Here is a 19,128-nt window from a genome sequence, read left to right as displayed (position 1 = left end):
ACAACACGAACAAGTCCACCTGTGGGGATTCCCCACTTTCGGAAGATCATACTGACCTCCTCCGGGTGGAACAACCACTCATGGCGAGACGAGAAGATCCTGCTGAGGCAATCTTTTGCTTTCGGGATTAGGAAGTAACGGAAGTAGAATCCTGTCCCTGTCATGTCTCGAGGGACTTCCTCCACTGCCCCCATAAGCAGGAGGTTCTCAACCTCTTGAATGAGGACTTGCTCATGAGAAGGGTTCCTGAAGAGGGACGGGGAGAGGGAGAGGCGGCCAAAAAATTCAGGGTGTAGCCTTGAGACATTATCTCCAGAAGATGATTGAGGAAAGAACGGGGTGGATCCTGGGAGGTGACTGGGGCGTCTCTCCTGATTACACCCTCAAAATAAGGGCCGGGTTATGCAGGTGAGCAGGAGGAGGAAGGGGGGCAGCAGTAGCTGAAACTAACATCTGTCTCTTCTCCTTGCAGACCCTGGACAAGACAGCCAAGGCCTTGGTGGCGGGGGTGGCTAGAACTGCTTTCTTGCAAACTGCGGCGAATATATGCCCAACCAGCGAAGGATGGCCAGAGTGTCTTTTACCCCATGCAACCTTGCATCCATTTGCTCTGAAAGAGAGACAGAACCCATCGAATGGGTGGTCTTGGGAGAGACTGGAGGTCTGAAGCCAGGAGCTGCACCTCATAACCACTGCCAACATGACCACCCTAGCCACAGAGTCAGCCACGTCCCACACCATTTGGAGGGAACACTGAGCGGCTGTGGTGCCCTCCTCCACCAGGTGTGCTGAATTCCTGGACCAAACCTTGCGGGAAGGACTCCTTCAATTTACGGAGGGAGTCCCATAGAATTTCAATTTATCTCCCTAGGAGGACCCGATGATTCGCCACCCGGAATTGTAGGCTGGCAGTTGAATAAAATTTTCCTTCCAAACAGGTCCAATATTTTGGCCTCTATTTTTGGGAGTCAAGATGATATGCCCTTGTTATCTTTTTAATTGGGCACAGACCACCAGCGAGCCCGGGGAAGGGTGGCTGTAAAGGTACTCAAACCCTTTGGCCGTGACAAAGTATTTCTTTTCGGCCCTTTGAGCTGGGAGGGATGGATGAAGGAGTTTGCCAGAGGGCCTTGGCAATTTTGAGGACTCAGTCATGCACTGGTAGTGCGACAAGGGCAGGGTAGAGGCTGACAGGACATTAAACAAAGTGTCTGCCTACTCAGACATTTCCCCAACCTCCAGGCCCAAGTTCTCGGCCACCCATTAAAGCAGGGCCTGGTGTTCTTTAAAATTGTCCAGCAGGTTGGCCCTCGAGGGTCCCGAAACCACCTTGTCTGGGGACAAAAATGATGACTATACCATCGGGGGAGGCCCTGGGGCATCTTCTCCAATGGGGGAGGGAAGCTCAGGGGTGGGTGCAGTCTCCTCTGCCTCGACCTCCAAGCATACCTCATACACCAAGCCCGATGCAGCCAGTGCTGCCACCTGTTGCTCTGAGGAGGCGGCCGATGAGCGGTGTGAAGGGGACATGACCATGACCGGCACTCCCCACGCACTCCAGTAAGGCCACTGGCCGTGCTGCCCAGGCGGCACTGTCTATGTTGACGCAGCCTCGGGTGCCCATTCACACCCTTGGAGTCTAAGCAAGGGGCTAAAGGAATCCATGCCAAAGGAATCCCCTTCCAGTGACCATGATGGGGCCGTCGATACCTGAGTCTGTCTGCTGACCGGCACAGTCAGAGACCTGTGCCTGGAGCGAGGGGACTGGTGCCGAGGAGACCGGAGACGTGACGGAGAGTACTCCCACGGGATAGGCGACCAGGACCTGCACTGGAGGACAACCAGCGAGAGGGCAAATGGTCCAAGTAGTATGGAAACCAGCGTCTCCCTCTAGATGATCTGTGTCGAGATGGCGGGGACCGCAATTGCAATGGTGGTGACCAAAAGCAAGCCCAGAGGCTCTGGCCTGCAACTCTGGCGATCTGCAGCACAGAGCTGGAGACTGCTGCTCTGTCTCAGGGGAATCGGCAGCACTCCACTGCCCCCTGAAGGGTTTTAGTGGCTGGCTTGGCAGAGGCTTCCCACGAGGGCAATTCCTGTGGCATGTGCTGCATCGTAGGCATGGGCAGAGGCCTTTGCTCTCTTAGAGCCCGCTGAGCTTCTGAAGGCATCAGTGGCGTCAGGGGTTTAGGTCCCATGCCACTCCTGGGAGGGCCCCGATCGGAGAGTCACGAACTCGTGGCTCTGGAGTGGCCAGGAGGCCTGAAGTGGGTCCCTTGCCCGATGACCCATTGCCCTTCTTGCCTGGTGCCAGGGAGCAGTGCTTTCTCACCTTCTTTTGGGGCACTGGCGACAGGGAACCATACTGGGCGGAGACTGGTGCCGGGGGTGCACTGCACATCAACGCTGAGGTACTCAGAGTCCTGGCAGGATGGCACGGAAGCCGGATGAAGGGCAGACTCTGTGAGGAGAGACCGTAAACGAATATCCCGCTCTTTCTGTGTGCAGGGCTGAAAGTTTTTACAAATATGGCACTTATCTCTCAGGTGTGATTCCCCCAAGCACTTGAGGCAGCTACTATGTTGATCGCTTACAAGCACAGGCCTGTTACAGTCCGCGTGAGGCTTAAACCCAGGAGACTGGGGCATGCCCCGCCAGGGACGAAGTCCTTGCTGGGACTCTAACTTCTAACTACAACTACACTTAACACTAACTGCTATTAAAAAAACTATTTACAATGCCCTAAGGCTCGAAGTCAGTAAAGATGAAAAACTGCTAGCCCTTACTACGCAAGGAAAGGTGCTCCAACTGATCATCAACGGCATTAAGAAAGAACCAAGAGGGCATAGGGCTGGCGGCGCCTGATATATTAATACATGAGTGCGGCACTCATGAGTACCGACCCTACAGATACCACTAAGGCAAAAATCTCTGACAACTGTGCACGTGGGCGGCCACACAACTAGAATGGAACTGAAATGAGCAAGCACTCAAAGAAGAACTGGTTAATTTTTTTCAACTTTCTAAAGGCCTGACAAGGTTCCTCAAAAGAAACTAATCACCATGTATTTCTCATGGATCAAAAACTGGCCAAAAGCAGGAAACCAAAAGTGTGGGAATAAATGGTCAACCTTCTGCCATGATAAAAATTGAATAGCAGGGTGCCTCAAGTGTCCACGTTAGGTCCATTTGTTGTTTAATATATTAATGGCTGGGAAAGGGGGAGTGAGCAGTGAGATAATAAAATCTACAGATGACACTAAGACCTGGTCTACACTACGGGGTTAAGTCGAATTTAGCCGCGTTAGGTCAATTTAAAAATGACTGCGTCCACACAACCAACCCCGTTCTGTCGACCTAAAGGGCTCTTAAAATCATCTTCTGTACTGCTCCTCGACGAGGGGAGTAACACTAAAATCGACCTTGCTGGGTTGAATTTGGGGTAGTGCAGACGCAAATCGATTGTATTGGCCTCCAGGAGCTATCCCAGAGTGCTCCATTGTGACTGCTCTGGACAGCACTTTGAACTCCGATGCACTAGCCAGGTACACAGGAAAAGCCCTGGGAACTTCTGAATTCCATTTCCTGTTTGGTCAGCGTGGTGAACTCAGCAGCACAGGTGACCACGCAGTCCCCCCAGAATCGAAGAGCGTAGAACGTTTCTATGCTCCCCCTATCATCTCCATCCCTGAGGTTATCGCAGATTAGAAGGCAAAAAAAAACCACACTCGCGATGACATGTTTTCCGAGCTCATGCAGTCCTACTGCACTGATAGGGCACAGCTTAATGCATGGAGGCATTCAGTGGGAGAGGCCAGGAAAGAATTAAGTGAGCATGAAGAGTGGAGGGAGGATGCAATGCTAAGGCTAATGAGGAAGCAAACGGACATGATGAAGCGTCTGTTGGAGCTGCACGAAAGCCAACAAGAGCACAGCCCCCCGCTGCATCCACTGTATAACTGCCTACCCACCTCCCCATGTTCCATAGCCTCCTCAGCCAGATGTCCAAGAATTGGGGGGTGGGGCGGGGGGGGGAGGCGGCTCCGGGCACCCAGCAACTCCACTCCAGAGGATGGCCCAAGCAACAGAAGGCTGTCATTCAAACACTCTGATTTTTAGTGTGGCTACAATAAGCAATGTGGCCTTGTCCTTCCCTCCTCCCCAACCCCACCCAGGCTACCTTGTCCTTATCTCTCTCTCCCCCCCCCCACCCCTTGTGCTTGGGTCTCCCTCCTCATTTGTTCTGTCTGTACTCATCGGAGTCTCTTGGAGCTAACTTTTTTCTCAGGGGTGGGGAGAAGAGGATGGAAAGGGGCCCTGGAACTGGCCAGAGTCGCACACAAAGGGGTGCTCCTACCATCTTCAAGCCAATGTACAGGGGTGTCTCCCCAGTCAGAAGCAGTCCCCATGAGGAGTCTTCAGACTCTGATCTCTCGACTGTCTGTCCCTCCTCAGAAATAACTGGCAGATACAGGATCTGGGAGGGATATGGGCTTCCCTAGGCAGTATAGACAGGCACTATGACTGTCTGTTACTAGGAAAAGCTTTTGGCAGTCTACACAGCTCTTGAAGCTGGGAATCCTTGGAATGCTCTCCCTGTCGCTGACAGAGAATATGGGAGCAGGATGAGTGTGTGAATTGCTCCCCACCTAGGGCAGGGTCCCAAAACTAGGAAACTGAACTCCACCACTGTATCTAAATTAGACTAATAAAAAAAAAAATTATTTTGGGGGAAGGGTGGGGGGGCGGTTATTTACAGAGAAGGCAGAAGAAGTCAGCACACACAACGAGGCTCCATTCCAGACCATGAGCAGTGAGATGGAAATCAAATCGCGGCCGGTCTGGCAGCCCCCTTTATACCTTCGGTGCAGAGCATGAGGAGAGCAGGGGCACATGTGTGGAACAAGTGGACACTGCTAGGGAAAATTCTCCAATCTTGGTGCATGCAGCACATACACAATCTAAAGTGCACTACTCATAGGAACAAGCACTCTGAAAAGAAGAAAAATGTTTTTTCACAGAATACATAATTGAACTGTTGAACTCATTGCCAAAGATGTCAATGAGACCAAACACACCACAAGATTAAAAGGAACTGGACATTTAGAGGAATAACAAGAATATCCAGGGTTACAATAGTGCCAGCAAATTTCAGGCAAGATTAAGCCTCAAAATTCATGGTTTAAAACAATCTCTGACTACTATGGATTAGGAGATCTTTCTTCTGAAGGCTCTGGTGCTGGCTACTGCTAGAGACAGGATACTAGACTAGCTGATCCACTTTGGGAACTCCTATTCCAAAAGCTCACTTAATTTTCATTTTAGAGAATGACACTACAGCCCCAAAATGGCAACCACAGTGTTTTCTTATCAAGCAACCAAATCTGAAGTCTTGTTTGTCCAAAATATGCCTGGTTGGAATTCAATACAAGTATTCAGTCTTTAAAATATCCAATTTTCTTTTGAAATTAGAGGCATTAGACTGAACAATAGGCTACTACCAATTAAATGCTTGTGGGTTTTACATTGTTGGGGAGCCACTGCAATCCTGAAAACAGCATGAATGGACTGAAGACAGCATGAAGGGCTTTTGAAAATAATTCTAATATAGAACATTTGCCGATACGGGCAAGACAAAGGAAGCTACATCAAAATACCCAAAATGAGATCTGCAGACATGCCAAATACTGAGTGGGGCATATTCAATTTTGATGAATGTTTAAGAGCAGACCTAGAAGCGTTAAGAGGACAATACCTTTGTCAGCATCAACTTAGGTGGTTTATTTATTCTTCAGAGCAGAATTTACCTGCGCTGAAACAAAACCTGTCACATTTAAACAGTTTCTTTAACAAGGCCCTACATACAATCACACAAGCTAGACCAAATTTCTGCAGCAAAACCACCTCCTTTCTACAGTATTTGTGTGCTAAAGAATTGACATTTTGCAGCAGCTTCATTTCAAGTGAACAGAATCTGTTTTCATTTTTTTATATTAAATATATTTTATATTCTTTCCACATTTTCAGTTATTCTTGTGCCACAGGTATTCATCTTACCAATCCTTACCTGAATCAAAAGTTGAGGGGGAAGCTGGGGCTTTTGGCACCCAAGGAAGTATCAAAAACATTTTAGAATAAATAAGCAGATTAGCTAAATATTTCTGCTAAAATAAATCAGCAGAGAGATAGGTAAACAATATTGACACAAACTATCATCTTTTGGTTTCAGAATTTAAAATTCTTTGAGATGAGTGGTTCAAGTTCACACCTCTCTATTTTTCAAGCTGTCTGTAGACACAGGAAGACACCGCTGTATTGGAATACATGTGTTCTTCACAACCATGATGACCAGAATCAGTTTTATTTGCTGATCAAAGCACAAAAGAAATAGGGCTAATTGCACTATGAAGTCCTGCATAATTCACTATAAATAGCAACTAATTTTGGTGTCATGAATGCACACAGCCTAGAAGTACCACAACTTTTTTCCTCCAGTTTGACTTATTACCCTGATTATAATATCCATTTCAACATTAAAAAAAAAGACACCCTTAATTTTATCAAAAAGAAAAGGAGTACTTGTGGCACCTTAGAGACTAACAAATATATTTGAGCATAAGCTTCCGTGAGCTACAGCTCACTTCATCGGATGCATTCAGAAAATCTGCTTCTCCCATTCCTTTTACCAAAGACAATATGTACTGTGACAGGGTCAGGCCGGATGGCTACAGAAGAGTAACAGAAGGTAGATATATTAGCCCCAGGTTAAGTAGATCCCTTTCCCCTGGGTAAGGTAACAGGGAAGATTCCAGAACAATCAGGAACCTTCTACAGACAATTAAGAGAGGCAGGCTGATTAGAACACCTGCAGCCAATCAAGAAGCTGTTAGAATCAATTAAGGTAGGCTAATCAGGGCACCTGGGTTTTAAAAAGGAGCTCATTTCAGTTTGTGGTATGCATGTGAGGAGCTGGGAGCAAGAGGCATTAGGAGCTGAGAGTGAGAACGCGGACTGTTGGAGGACTGAGGTGTACAAACATTATCAGACACCAGGAGGACGGTCCTATGATAAGGATAAAGAAGGTGTTGGAAGGAGGCCATGGGGAAGTAGCGCAGGGAGTTATAGCTGTCGCACAGCTGTTCCAGGAGGCACTCTAGACAGATGCATTACACAGGGCCCTGGGCTGGAACCGGGAGTAGAGGGTGGGCCCGGGTTCCCCCCAAATCCTCCCAACTCCTGGTCAGACACAGGAGGAGTCGACCTGGACTGTGGGTTCAGAAAAGTGGCCAAGCTGAGGGCTGCCGTGAAGCTCCAAGGCGAGCAAATCCGCCAATAAGCGCAAGACCCACCAAGGTAGAGGAGGAACTTTGTCACAGTACCCATCCTGAATACTTCCCCAGGGAGATTTACTCCTATTTGATAGACAAGAGGAATGCCGAGACTCTGAAATCCCAGATTCAATTCCAGATTCTGGAATGAAGTTTTCTTCCAGTGGTTACAGACCTTTTGCCATTGCCTCATTCTTCTTCCCAGCATAGCCAATAGCATATCCCTGTTCCCCTCCAACCCCCAACCTCCTATTTAACCCAGTGTCTGTCCCTCTCCCTACCCTGAATTCAAGCCAGGCTGTTGCCTCTTCCATGCTACCTGGGTGCCAGCAGGGGAATAGTGAAAACACAGAAGCGAGTCTTCCCTCTTCTAATATACCTCCACTGAGCCTGGACAGACAGTGATTTTCATAGGTTTACAACCTGGCCAAATTTGGGTGGATTTTCACAGGGAAAGTAAAAGAGAATCTTTCTGATTCCAAGAGGCAAGCTCCCTGACAAATTCCAAGTCCCTGCTCCAAACCACGGAGGCGCTAGACCTTCCCACTTAACATAAGGAAAACAATTTCTCCCCAACTTCATTCTCAGAAAGGGCTGACCTGTTTTTGCTGAAACTTCCAAAAATTTTCAGCCCAAGGAAGACACCAGGCATAAAAAAATATGCCAGCGTGAATAGTTGAAGTTTGGCAAACTTATTTGGAACTGGGAACGACCCCACAGGCAGGTATTAGACAACCTTAACTATAGGCAGCACCACCAATGATATAAAACAAATAAATATTGAAGCAGGAATTCAAACAGAACTTCAATACAAATTGGTGGCTTAAATTTGGTGCATGGAATGTGTTCCAAGAAAAAAAAAAGTCTTTGGAGGTCTCCTCATCCAATTACTGAAAGAGGTCAATGTGGCTTTTTTAAAAATCTGACAAGATCAGCCCTATTCAGAATGGTCTGACCCACCAATTTCAAACTGTTTCATTAATTGCAACTTTTACTATTATTTAAAATGTATGTATCCTGGGATGAAGATTTACATATTCGGAACATTTGTTACCCAGTAAGTGTTCTAATTCTGTGAACCTTTGTACCAATAAGCTGAAAAGGAAAAAGTGTTTATTGTTCCAGGAAAAGAACTTTGGACAATGTTCATTTTAAGAGAGCTAAGCTATTCATATAAAACATTAACTTCCTGTGAAATAAATGTAATGGTACTCTTCTCCATTTCCCCTCGTTGTTCTAGACAAGTATAATCGGTCAAATATCTGCATTTGTGAATATTCAGTACATTCCTCCAATGGAAGTCTGAAGTCAAGAAATTAACACATGGAACATCCTGAGAATGGTATGTTATCAACACTTATCTTTTCCTTATTGGAAAATAATGGATTTTACATAGTTTGTCCTCATTCAGAATTATATATTATCCTAAATTTCAGTTATCCAGTATTTTAGTTATCCCCAACCTAAATATTCAGGTAACTTTAAAAGAGCCACACCCATTTTTAATAAATGTTTATGCACAAAGACTAGCACATATCCCACTCCACTTTTCTAGGCAAGACAAAGCCTGAGTTATGTCAGCACATACAGTAAATTTTGATAAAGTTATATACAATTGAAAATAAGCTATTAGAATGGAAGTGCCATCTCTACATTAACTATTGCAGTGCTATAATAAAATGTAATCACTTAAAATACGAAACACCAGATGAAGAAAAAAACTGACTGTGCAGTCTCCAGGTCTCTTAAATGAAGGTTGCTCTCAAGGCCTTGTGAAAATAGGCTGAAGTAAATCTTGGATAGTAGCACAAGTTCAAGAGCTGAGCTCTTTAGGTTACAAAGTCAAACACTGAAGAGTTAGGAAATGCCTGAATTAAGGCCATCTGTGCAACATGAGTAACCTTCTTTTAACAGTTTTTCCTGTATGTAACTCCTCAAGGGAGGGCGTTGGGGGGGGGGGGGGGGGGTATAAAAAAGGAAAAAAAAAACAATTTTCTAATGTGCAGCTGTAATAACAACCTCCTTCCCCCATCATGTATCAGTAAAGTTTGAATCCTGAACTCAACACTGCAGCACAGATATCTACCATTTGAGCTACACAGCTAATTACATTAAGCTCGCAGGCTGTTAAACCCTGGGGTGGAAGTGGGTGGCTAGGCACATATGTTGGGTAAGCAGGGCACCCGGCTCTGATCTCTTTCCCCATTTCACCCTCTGTTTGTGGGGGAGAGTTCCTGCCCCATGTGGTGCCAACAAGGTGGACGATGTGCCCCAGTTCCATGTGTTGAATACAGGGCAGGCTGGGCACTGTTGACATGACCTGGCCCATCTTTCTTCTTCACCTCCTCATCCCTGCTACAGTTGTACAGCAGCGACTAGGTTGCCTGCTCTTGGGATTCCCAGTGCAGAATAATCTGCAGGGGACTGGCCTGACATTGGAAAATGTGCATATTCATTATTATTTTGGCATACTGACAAAGCAAGCAACAGAAAAGAAGGGTTTTTCAGAAGTTTATAACTCAGCTAAATATTAACAGAATTTCATGTAACTAATAAATAGCACTTCTCTGGCCTCAGGGCTTTCTCCCTACCAAATTTTAAATGCTTGCTGTGAACAACAATGATAGAGCTTCTAAGACTAAGAATATTTTATGATGGTAAGTGCTATGCAACCTAAATATAGGTGTTACTACCAACTCCCTCTGTAATAATGAGATTTACACAAAGCTACAAGTGGGACAGAATTTAACATTTTCCACAAAAATAACTATCACAAATTAAGCAGGGCATGAAAGGATTATCTTTAACTTGAAAGTAAATACAAGCAATGAGACTGCCACTTTTGAAGTTCCACTACAAAACGCATTTGGTTTTTTTAATTTACATTTACAAGAGTAATCTTAAAATTTAAATTTGACTTGTTTTGGATTGATATACATGTGTAGGCCTCCAATATCTAACAACCTATGAAAGTGAAATAAACACTCTTTCTCCCCACTAGCAATATGTTGCTTTAACACCGATTTTCAATTGGAATTATGAAACACTTGATTTAGGAAACAAAAATATAACTTACCTTTAGCATACTGTCTCATGCTTTCCATATACGCGGACAGATTTTCTGCAACCAAAGTAACTAGGGCGTGATTGTGCTGAAGTTGATTGATTAAGTCATGGCGGTAAAACACATGGGGACTTCGCTGAGTCTGGCTGTAATTAATACACAAAAGTTAGAGTAAATAAGATATTTCTTGCATCTAATGAATTTTTCTGGAAAAATTCATTATTATTATTATTTTTTTTTTTAAAGGAAAAAAATGTTTAGGACTTGACCAATAATCAATCACCTGGCTATATTCTGGGATGCCAACATTTTTCATTGACATTTGAAATTTTTTTTTATCATTTACAAAGTGAAACGAAACAGTTTGTCAGACTGCTCCCACTGTCCGTTCTTGAATAATAAAATATGCAACTGTAAAAACAACTATGTTCAAATATTTCAACATAATATATCTTGAATTAGCCCTATCAAGGAGACAACAGAATCACTTCTGTTTGAGTCTTCTTTTGAAACTATAATATAAAGGGTGGAGGCCCTTGATTTATTATCCTTTATCCAACCCCTATGTCACAACATAGCTTTGTCTTCAATTAAGTTGACAGCATCATCTTAAAACTATTCAGCCCAGTATTAAATATGATACTAATCTGATTAAAGTTAATTTATCTTTATTTGCTTGAAAGAGGTCTCTAATTTTTTAATTCTTGGGAAAATATCACCCCATTTTCTACCTATATAGATTACATAAAGTAGTAGTTGTAATACTCTCATTCTCGGGAGCACAAAGGGAAGGCAACACCTGCACAAGAAGGGGATCTACTTCAGATCACCTATTATTCACTGAGGGTTCTCCACCACTCACATTAATAGTAGGGTTGATCATGTGGATCCAGTTTTTTCTCATATTTGGCTTCCAAGGTGACCTATGCTTTTTAAGTCTGATTTGTCAAAATAAACCACTTCTCTCACAAAGTGAAAAGCAAAAATAAAGCAACCACTGCAAAAATTAGAGAATTATAGTTGGTGGAATAACCCAAGTTTTTTTTATTTTATTTTGCTCATTGAAATGCTACATGGTCCTTCAGAAAAGGTGCTCCTTTCTAATCCTCCATCAGGTTGATGGGCTCAAAAGGGAAGAAGAATTTCTGTCCACTCATAGAAGTAGCTCTGGTAGCAGCCGCACTGACCAATAACGAGCTATATTTTCAGAAACATTGGCAAATTCCACAACACGAGCACTCAAGTTATTTCTGCAAATACTGACAGACTAGAGGCCAACTTTACCCATTGCTCTGACTGAATTGTGACGACATACTCTACTAATAATTTTTGTAAAGAGTAGCTATGAAAAATGAAAGCCTGTATCACACACAGCTATATAATCTTAAGGAAATTTATGATTTCCAGAGAAGCAAAAATATTTGTTGAACCTACTAGAGAGACCAATCATTGACTAGATTGTCCCTTCAACTGGAAAAAAAGATTTTGGTAGATTTCACCTTTGCTGTCATTTTAACACCAGTAAGTAAATTAAAATATATCTTTAAAAGATTTTATGTTGCGTTGTATTTATTGATACCAAGTGGTATCATGACCAGTACAACTTGCAGCCTTCAAAACAGAGCTCTCCTGCCAAATTAACAAAGGTTCAATCTTTTAAAGAAAAACTACAGGTCTAACTATCAAAGATCACCAAAGTGCAACCGTTACTTCCCTGCCCACAATCAACAGAGTATATTGAAAGCAGATTAGGGCTCGTGAACCTGAAGACTATGAGTCAAATTCCCTGCTGATGCGAGTGTGCACAACCCCAGTGAACCGTTTCAGACTGGTAGCCGTGTTAGTCTGTATCAGCAAAAAGAACGAGGAGTACTTGTGGCATCTTAGAGACAAATTTATTTGGGCATAAGTTTTTGTGGGTTAAAACCCACTTCACCAGATGCATGGAGTGGAAAATATAGTAGGAAGATATTCACACACACACACACACACAACATAAAAAGATGGAGGTTGCCTTACCAACTCTAACAAGACAAATAAATTACGGTGGTAATCGGATGAATTCGACCCTATGATGAAAGGAGGTCTTACGCCTGTTGAAACTTTGGTTTCTTGATGTTGCTATTCTGGTTAAAGTAAGGCTATGTCTGCATAATTTATGTAGCTCAGGGGTGTGAATAACCATTCTGAACGACGTAAATTACACTGAAATAAGCTGTGACACAGGGCCAAAAAGGGTTAAGCAACTTGCAGGCTAAATGATCCAAATTCAATCTTTAAAGGCATATTAGAGAAGTATATAAATGGTAATTAAGGCTATTCCTTATAAATAGCTAACATAGCCATGTTAGACAGAGCTTTGAAATGTAAACTTGTATTGTTAAAAAAGAATTAGAGGCAATGCTCATTGTATGTGTTCACTTATATCTTGTTAGATTTTAACCATGTAAACAGATACTTCCTGTCTCTTACTGTATCTGTTGATTCAAAGATCAAAAGGGATTATTAAACATTCAGATGAAACTTGGGTATAATAATGTCATTGTCTACATTTCACTTTGAAGTTAGTAGTAAACTGTCTATGAACTGCTTAATGAACTACCACGTTATGCCAGTAAATGTAGCTAATTATCGGTGATGATTAGGAAAGAGAAGGTTACTTCAAAAGCCTATTGTTCACCCAAGGACTGCCTGTTGTCAAGAGACTGCAAAAAATCTCTTGAAAGACTCCTGGGACCTAATCCTTTCAACTGAAATCTGCTTAAACTTTGACAGGGGTTTGAGTTGCAAGACTGTGGTCTCCAGTGCATTCTGGATCGCCCTGATATTGGATGACAGGTTTCAGAGTGGTAACCGTGTTAGTCTGTAACAGCAGAAAGAACGAGGAGTACTTGTGGCACCTTAGAGATCTTGTAGGTGTTTGTCTCGGTCTGAGGGGTTGGAGCAAATGCGGTTGTATTGCAGAGCTTGGCTGTAGACAATGGATCGTGTGGTGTGGTCTGGATGAAAGCTGGAGGCATGTAGGTAAGTATTGTGGTCAGAAGGTTTCTGGTATAGGGTGGTATTTATGTGACCATCGCTTATTACACTGTAATGTCCAGGAAGTGGATCTCTTGTGTGGACTGGTCCAGGCTGAGGTTGATGGTGGGATGGGAATTGTTGAAATCATGGTGGAATTCCTCAAGGGCTTCTTTTCCATGGGTCCAGATGATGAAGATGTCATCAATGTAGCACAAGTACAGTAGGGGCGTTAGGGGACAAGAGCTGAGGAAGCGTTGCTCCAACCCCTCAGACAGAGAAACATACAAGATCTCTATCAAGCCTTCTTAGAACTACAATACCCACCTGCTGAAGTGAAGAAACAGATGGACAGAGCCAGAAGTCACCTACTACAGGACAGGCCCAACAAAAAGTAACAGAACACCACTAGCCATCACCTTCAGCCCCCAACTAAAACCTCTCCAGCACATCATCAAGGATCTACAACCTATCCTGAAGGACAACCCCTCACTCTCACAGATCTTGGGAGACAGGCCAGTCCTCGCTTAGACAGCCCTCCCAACCTAAAGCAAATACTCACCAGCAACCACACACCACACAGCAAAAACACTAACCCAGGAACCTATCTTTGCAACAAAGCCTGTTGCCAACTCTGTCCACATATCTATTCAAGGGACACCATCATAGGACCTAATCACATCAGCCACACTATCAGAGGCTCGTTCACCTGCACATCTACCAATGTGATATATGCCATCATGTGCCAGCGATGCCCCCTGCCATGTACATTGGCCAAACTGGACAGTGTCTACGCAAAAGAATAAATGGACACAAATCAGACATCAAGAATTATAACATTCAAAAACCAGTCGGAGAAACTTCAACCTCCCTGCACACTCAATTGCAGACCTAAAAGTCGCAATTATTCAACAAAAAAACTTCAAAAACAGACTCCAACGAAAAACAGCAGAACTGGAATCAATCTGCCAACTGGACACCACTAAATTAGGCTTGAATAAAGCCTGGGAGTGGATGAGTCATTACACTAACTAAAAACTATTTCCCCAGGCTAATTTTCCCCCTACTGTTACTCGCACCTTCTTATCAGCTGTTTGAAATGGGCCATCCTGATTATCACTACAGAAGTTTTTTTCCTCTTGCTGATAACTGCCCACCTTAATCGATTGGTCTCGTTAAGAGTTGGTATGGCAACCCCCGTTTTTTCATGTTCTCTGTTTATATCTTCCTACTGTATTTTCCACTGCATGCATCTGATGAAGTGGGCTTTAACCCACGAAAGCTTATGCGCAAATAAATTTGTTAGTCTCTAAGGTGCCACAAGTACTCCTCGTTCCTTCTCCTGATATTGGATATGGACACTGGACTATAAACCTGATCAACTGATTCTCTGCAACTCTGAAGCTCACCATCTCTGCTATGAAACTGCCCTAAGAATTTTATTCAAGTCTATATGTATAATCTTTTAACCAATACTTCTTCTCTTTTAAAAAAATAAATCTTAGTTTAGTTAATAAGAATTGGTTGTAAACATGTATTTGGGCAAGATCTGAAATATTCATTAACTTGGTGGGTAATGTGTCCACTCCTTTTGAATTGGTAGAACTTTTTATATGATGAACAAGATTTTCAATAATCCTCATCATATTTGATTTGGCTGTCTGGGTGGGACCCCAAAGGCTGGGTTGATTTAAGGGAACTGTGTTTTGGCTTCTGGGTAACCAATAAATTGTTACAGAAGCAGATTTGTTGCTAGCTTGGTGGATCTAAGTATTAGAATAACCTCCAGCTTTGGGGATTGTCTATCTCATTCTTTGCAGTCTTAGCATGGCCACCCTGGAACCCCAGTCACATAAGCACCCGTGTGCATAGCACTACGTCAGCTGGAGAGCTTCTCCTGCCGAAAAAGCTTCTGCTTTTTGCAGAGGTCGTTTTATTAAGTCAACGGGAGCGTGCTCTCCCGGCGGCATAGAGCATCTTCAGCAGACGTACTGCAGCAGCCCAGCTGCATCGGTACAGCTGCAGTGTTGTATGCATAGACATGCCCTAAGTTTCCCAAAAGGTGTACCTTTTCCTTCAAGTAAGAAGTCTGCTGTGAAAGCAACTATCCAAGTATTTATAGGTTTCAGAGTAACAGCCGTGTTAGTCTGTATTTGCAAAAAGAAAAGGAGTACTTGTGGCACCTTAGAGACTAACCAATTTATTTGACCACAAGCTTTCGTGAGCTACAGCTCACTTCATCGGATGCATTTATATTTATATTGCTCTCAAAACTTTGTTCATGTGCAAGTTAAGTATGATACCTAGGCCATTCCCCTGAAGAGAATCCCTCCTGTGCAAGAGAGATAATTAAATTTAACCTTAACATCCTGCTGTGAACTCAATGCCCTTATCTTTTCTAAATAGCCCTTTAATTGCCAATGGCTCAGATACCCAAGTGGGAAGCAGGATACATCATCATAGAGAGTGCATACATCAATATTTCATGCAACACTCTATGCAGTGTTCTTCAAACGAATTGTCACAAACATCTCTGTTGATTGTTCTAGGAGTTTGATTTGAAAAACCAATTCCAGAGACTCAAGTGATAATGTGCACTGAGAACAACAAATATCCACTGTTAGCAAATGTGTATGTATTGCACACCATATTAATATCTATTACACATTATATAATACATAACTGGAAGCACAAAGCTTTGTATGTGAATGGTATTATGCTTACTCTTGTTCACTCATGCTAAGTATATCCTATAGTACTTTGCAAACTGACATCAGCTGTAGCAGTAGCGAATAAAATGACAACCCATCAACAAAAAATAAGTGATGCTATCATCTGTTACAAATGTGCACATCTCTCAATTTTTTCAGTCTTAGCCATTTCTGTAAGCAGACAGGGTACTGAAACTCATTTGAATACTCTGCCTGCTCACAGAACTATTCAGTGGAACATGCAGACACAAGCACAAACGGAGTTTGCAGAAACTTCAGCACACATTGAAATTTTCAGTTTTGAGGGGTCAGATATTTTTGTGATGAGGAGACACAGTAAGTGAGACTAAGCTTGTTAATTTCAACAGATCCTATTAAACAGTTAATATATATATATATATATATATATAAAAGATTTAGGCTAAACTTTCACTTTCTTTTATTCCAGAAAAGCATGATAAAATAGAAAAAAGCAAAGCAAAGAACCAATTTGTTACAACTAGAGAATTTTAACTAATGGAAATTTCTGGGTAATCTCCAATTTGCTTTTCTTAAACAACTTATTAAGAAGTCAAGAATTCCCCCGAAAATGTCATTTTGCATCAACAAAAATCTCGAAGGTAATTGAGCTGTGTGATTCTAATTAGGTAATTATATGGCCTCTATCTTCAGAAAGGTTAAAAACTATGAATTTACACTTTCATTACCACTATGAGAAAGGGAAGTATTACACAGACTAGGGACTGAATGGCTAGACAGCAGTTCTGCAGAAAAGGAACTAGGGGTTACAGTGGACGAGAAGCTGGATATGAGTCAACAGTGTGCCCTTGTTGCCAAGAAGGCTAACAGCATTTTGGGCTGTATAAGTAGAAGCATTGCCAGCAGATCAAGGGACGTGATCATTCCCCTCTCTTCAATTTTGGTGAGGCCTCATCTGGAGTACTGTGTCCGGTTTTGGGCCCCACACTCCAAGAAGGATGTGGAAAAACTGGAAAGCGTCCAGCGGAAGGCAACAAAAATGATTAGGGGACTGGAACACATGACTTATGAGGAGAGGCTGAGGGAACTGGAATTCTTTACTCCGTGGAAGAGAAGAAGGGGGGAGGAAGGGGGGGTTGATAGTTGCTTTCAACTACCTGAAAGGGGGTTCCAAAGGGGATGGATCTAGACTGTTCTCAGTGGTAGCAGTGATAGAACAAGGAGTAACAGTCTCAAGTTGCAGTGGGGGAGGTTTAGGTTGGATATTAGGGAAAAAAATTTCACTGGGAGGGTGGTGAAGCACTGGAATGCGTTACTTAGGGAGGTGGTAGAATCTCCTTCCTTTGAGGTTTTTAAGGTCAGGCTTGACAAAGCCCTGGCTGGGATGATTTAGTTGGAGATTGGATCTTGCTTTGAGCAGGAGGTTGGACTAGATGACCTCCTGAGGTCCCTTCCAACCCTGATATTCTATGATCATCCCCATTTAACAGCTAAAGAATGAAAACTCAGAGATATGAACTGACTTGCTCAAGGTCACACAGCCCAATGAGAGTGTAATTAGGAGATTGTAACATCTCAGTTTAACAGTCTATATACACCTGAAGTAATAAAGTAGTCAATGATTTATTCTTGTGCCTGAATGCTTAAATCCAATAAGTTTTAAATGGTTTATACAGGCGTGCGCGCACACACGTATTTTAACAGCAAAAACAAGCTTCAACTTAAATATAAAATTACCTATCGTATTTTATAAAAAACTATAACATTGTCCACAATTCTATCCCATTCACATTACTTCCTTACCTCAAGTTCTGTGGTGCTTCACCAAACAAACTACAAATTTCTCTAATTTGTTTCAGTGCAGGAATGACCCATTTGTCATTTGTGCGAAGCTCTTCTATAAAACGATCTATCCACTGGATCTTTTGAGTATCCCGATCCTTAAAAAGCAAGTTTTCACAGTTTAGTATACATCAAAAACCCAAATTAAAACTGCTTTATCCATTTTTATTTTTCTATCCATGTGCATGCATAAATATAGAACAAACAAGTAACTGAACTATCAGACTAATTTTATTGAGCTCTGAAATTTCAAATCACAAGAGGGAAGTCCAAGTGGCTCATGGATCAGCAGAAGACTTCAATGGTGTAACAGATCCATAATTTGCAGTTCCATGAATTTTAAAATTTGTTCTTTTCCCTTTGCATCTCCACAAACCTGCCAGGAGTCTGCCCTGAATCAAAGTAGTTGCAGGATTTGAGTACACTAGAAAAACTACCAGATGTTGATAATGGATGTTGGCAACAGGTGCATCTGAAATGGTGCTGATTTTGGTTATCATGCTTAGAACCTTGACCTCACTAGGCCAAAGAAAAAGTGTTTCAGTATCTTTTTCTGAAAAGATGAAACCAAGGACTGGTCTAATAATATTCTTCAGTGCCACTGCACATGGAAGGATTAGCAACTTCCAAATACTGAATATGTAGTATGATATATACTTTGGTACAATATTGAGAAAGGGATAGAGAAGAATACTGAAAATGTGTCATATAAATCAGTATTACTCCTTTAAATGGATTATATTCAATTCTGACTAACCCATCTCACAAATGATATAGCAATAGAAAAGACTCAGAGAAAGAAAATGAAATCATTAGACGCATGTAAAAACATGGGAGATTTAAAAATTGACTATTTAGTTTAGAAAACATCATTAAGAATAAATGGTCAATTAGGTCCTTCCCATTTATCTCCTTTATCTTCCAATAAAGAGTCAAGGATTACCCAGAAAACAAAGCAAAAAATTTAAAATTGACCACGGAAAATGCCTTTTCCCCCCCAATTCAGTTGGGGACCACCTCCTACTCCCATGTTACCATGTGTCATAGCGTAACTGAGCTCTGAGGAGGTCAGGCACTCAGCCTACCTGTGACAGGCTCCGCTAAAAAGAATGAACCAAACCAGGTGGCTGTGAAGCAGTTAATTAGTTAAGGAACACATGAGCATAATAAAGACTTACGAGAGTTC

The 19,128-nt window shown here is 42.6% G+C and overlaps 1 protein-coding gene across 4 annotated transcripts in view; it reads right to left on the bottom strand.

The window, feature by feature from the left end:
* The window catches only part of USP9X (ubiquitin specific peptidase 9 X-linked), a 199,062-nt gene that overhangs the window by 98,989 nt on the left and 80,945 nt on the right, over positions 1-19,128 (bottom strand). For all 4 annotated transcript variants that reach the window (XM_074968997.1, XM_074969018.1, XM_074969028.1 and 1 more), the window contains 2 exons: positions 17,904-18,040; positions 10,405-10,538 (listed from right to left, as the gene is read on the bottom strand). In XM_074968997.1, coding sequence (XP_074825098.1) covers positions 10,405-10,538; positions 17,904-18,040 — 271 coding nt within the window. The remainder of the gene's footprint in view (positions 1-10,404; positions 10,539-17,903; positions 18,041-19,128) is intronic.

The sequence above is a fragment of the Natator depressus genome, chromosome 1 (genome assembly GCF_965152275.1).
Source record: "Natator depressus isolate rNatDep1 chromosome 1, rNatDep2.hap1, whole genome shotgun sequence".
Taxonomy (NCBI): domain Eukaryota; kingdom Metazoa; phylum Chordata; order Testudines; family Cheloniidae; genus Natator; species Natator depressus.
Note: the sequence above shows the minus strand (reverse complement) of the source record. Positions and strands in the feature narration are given on the sequence as shown.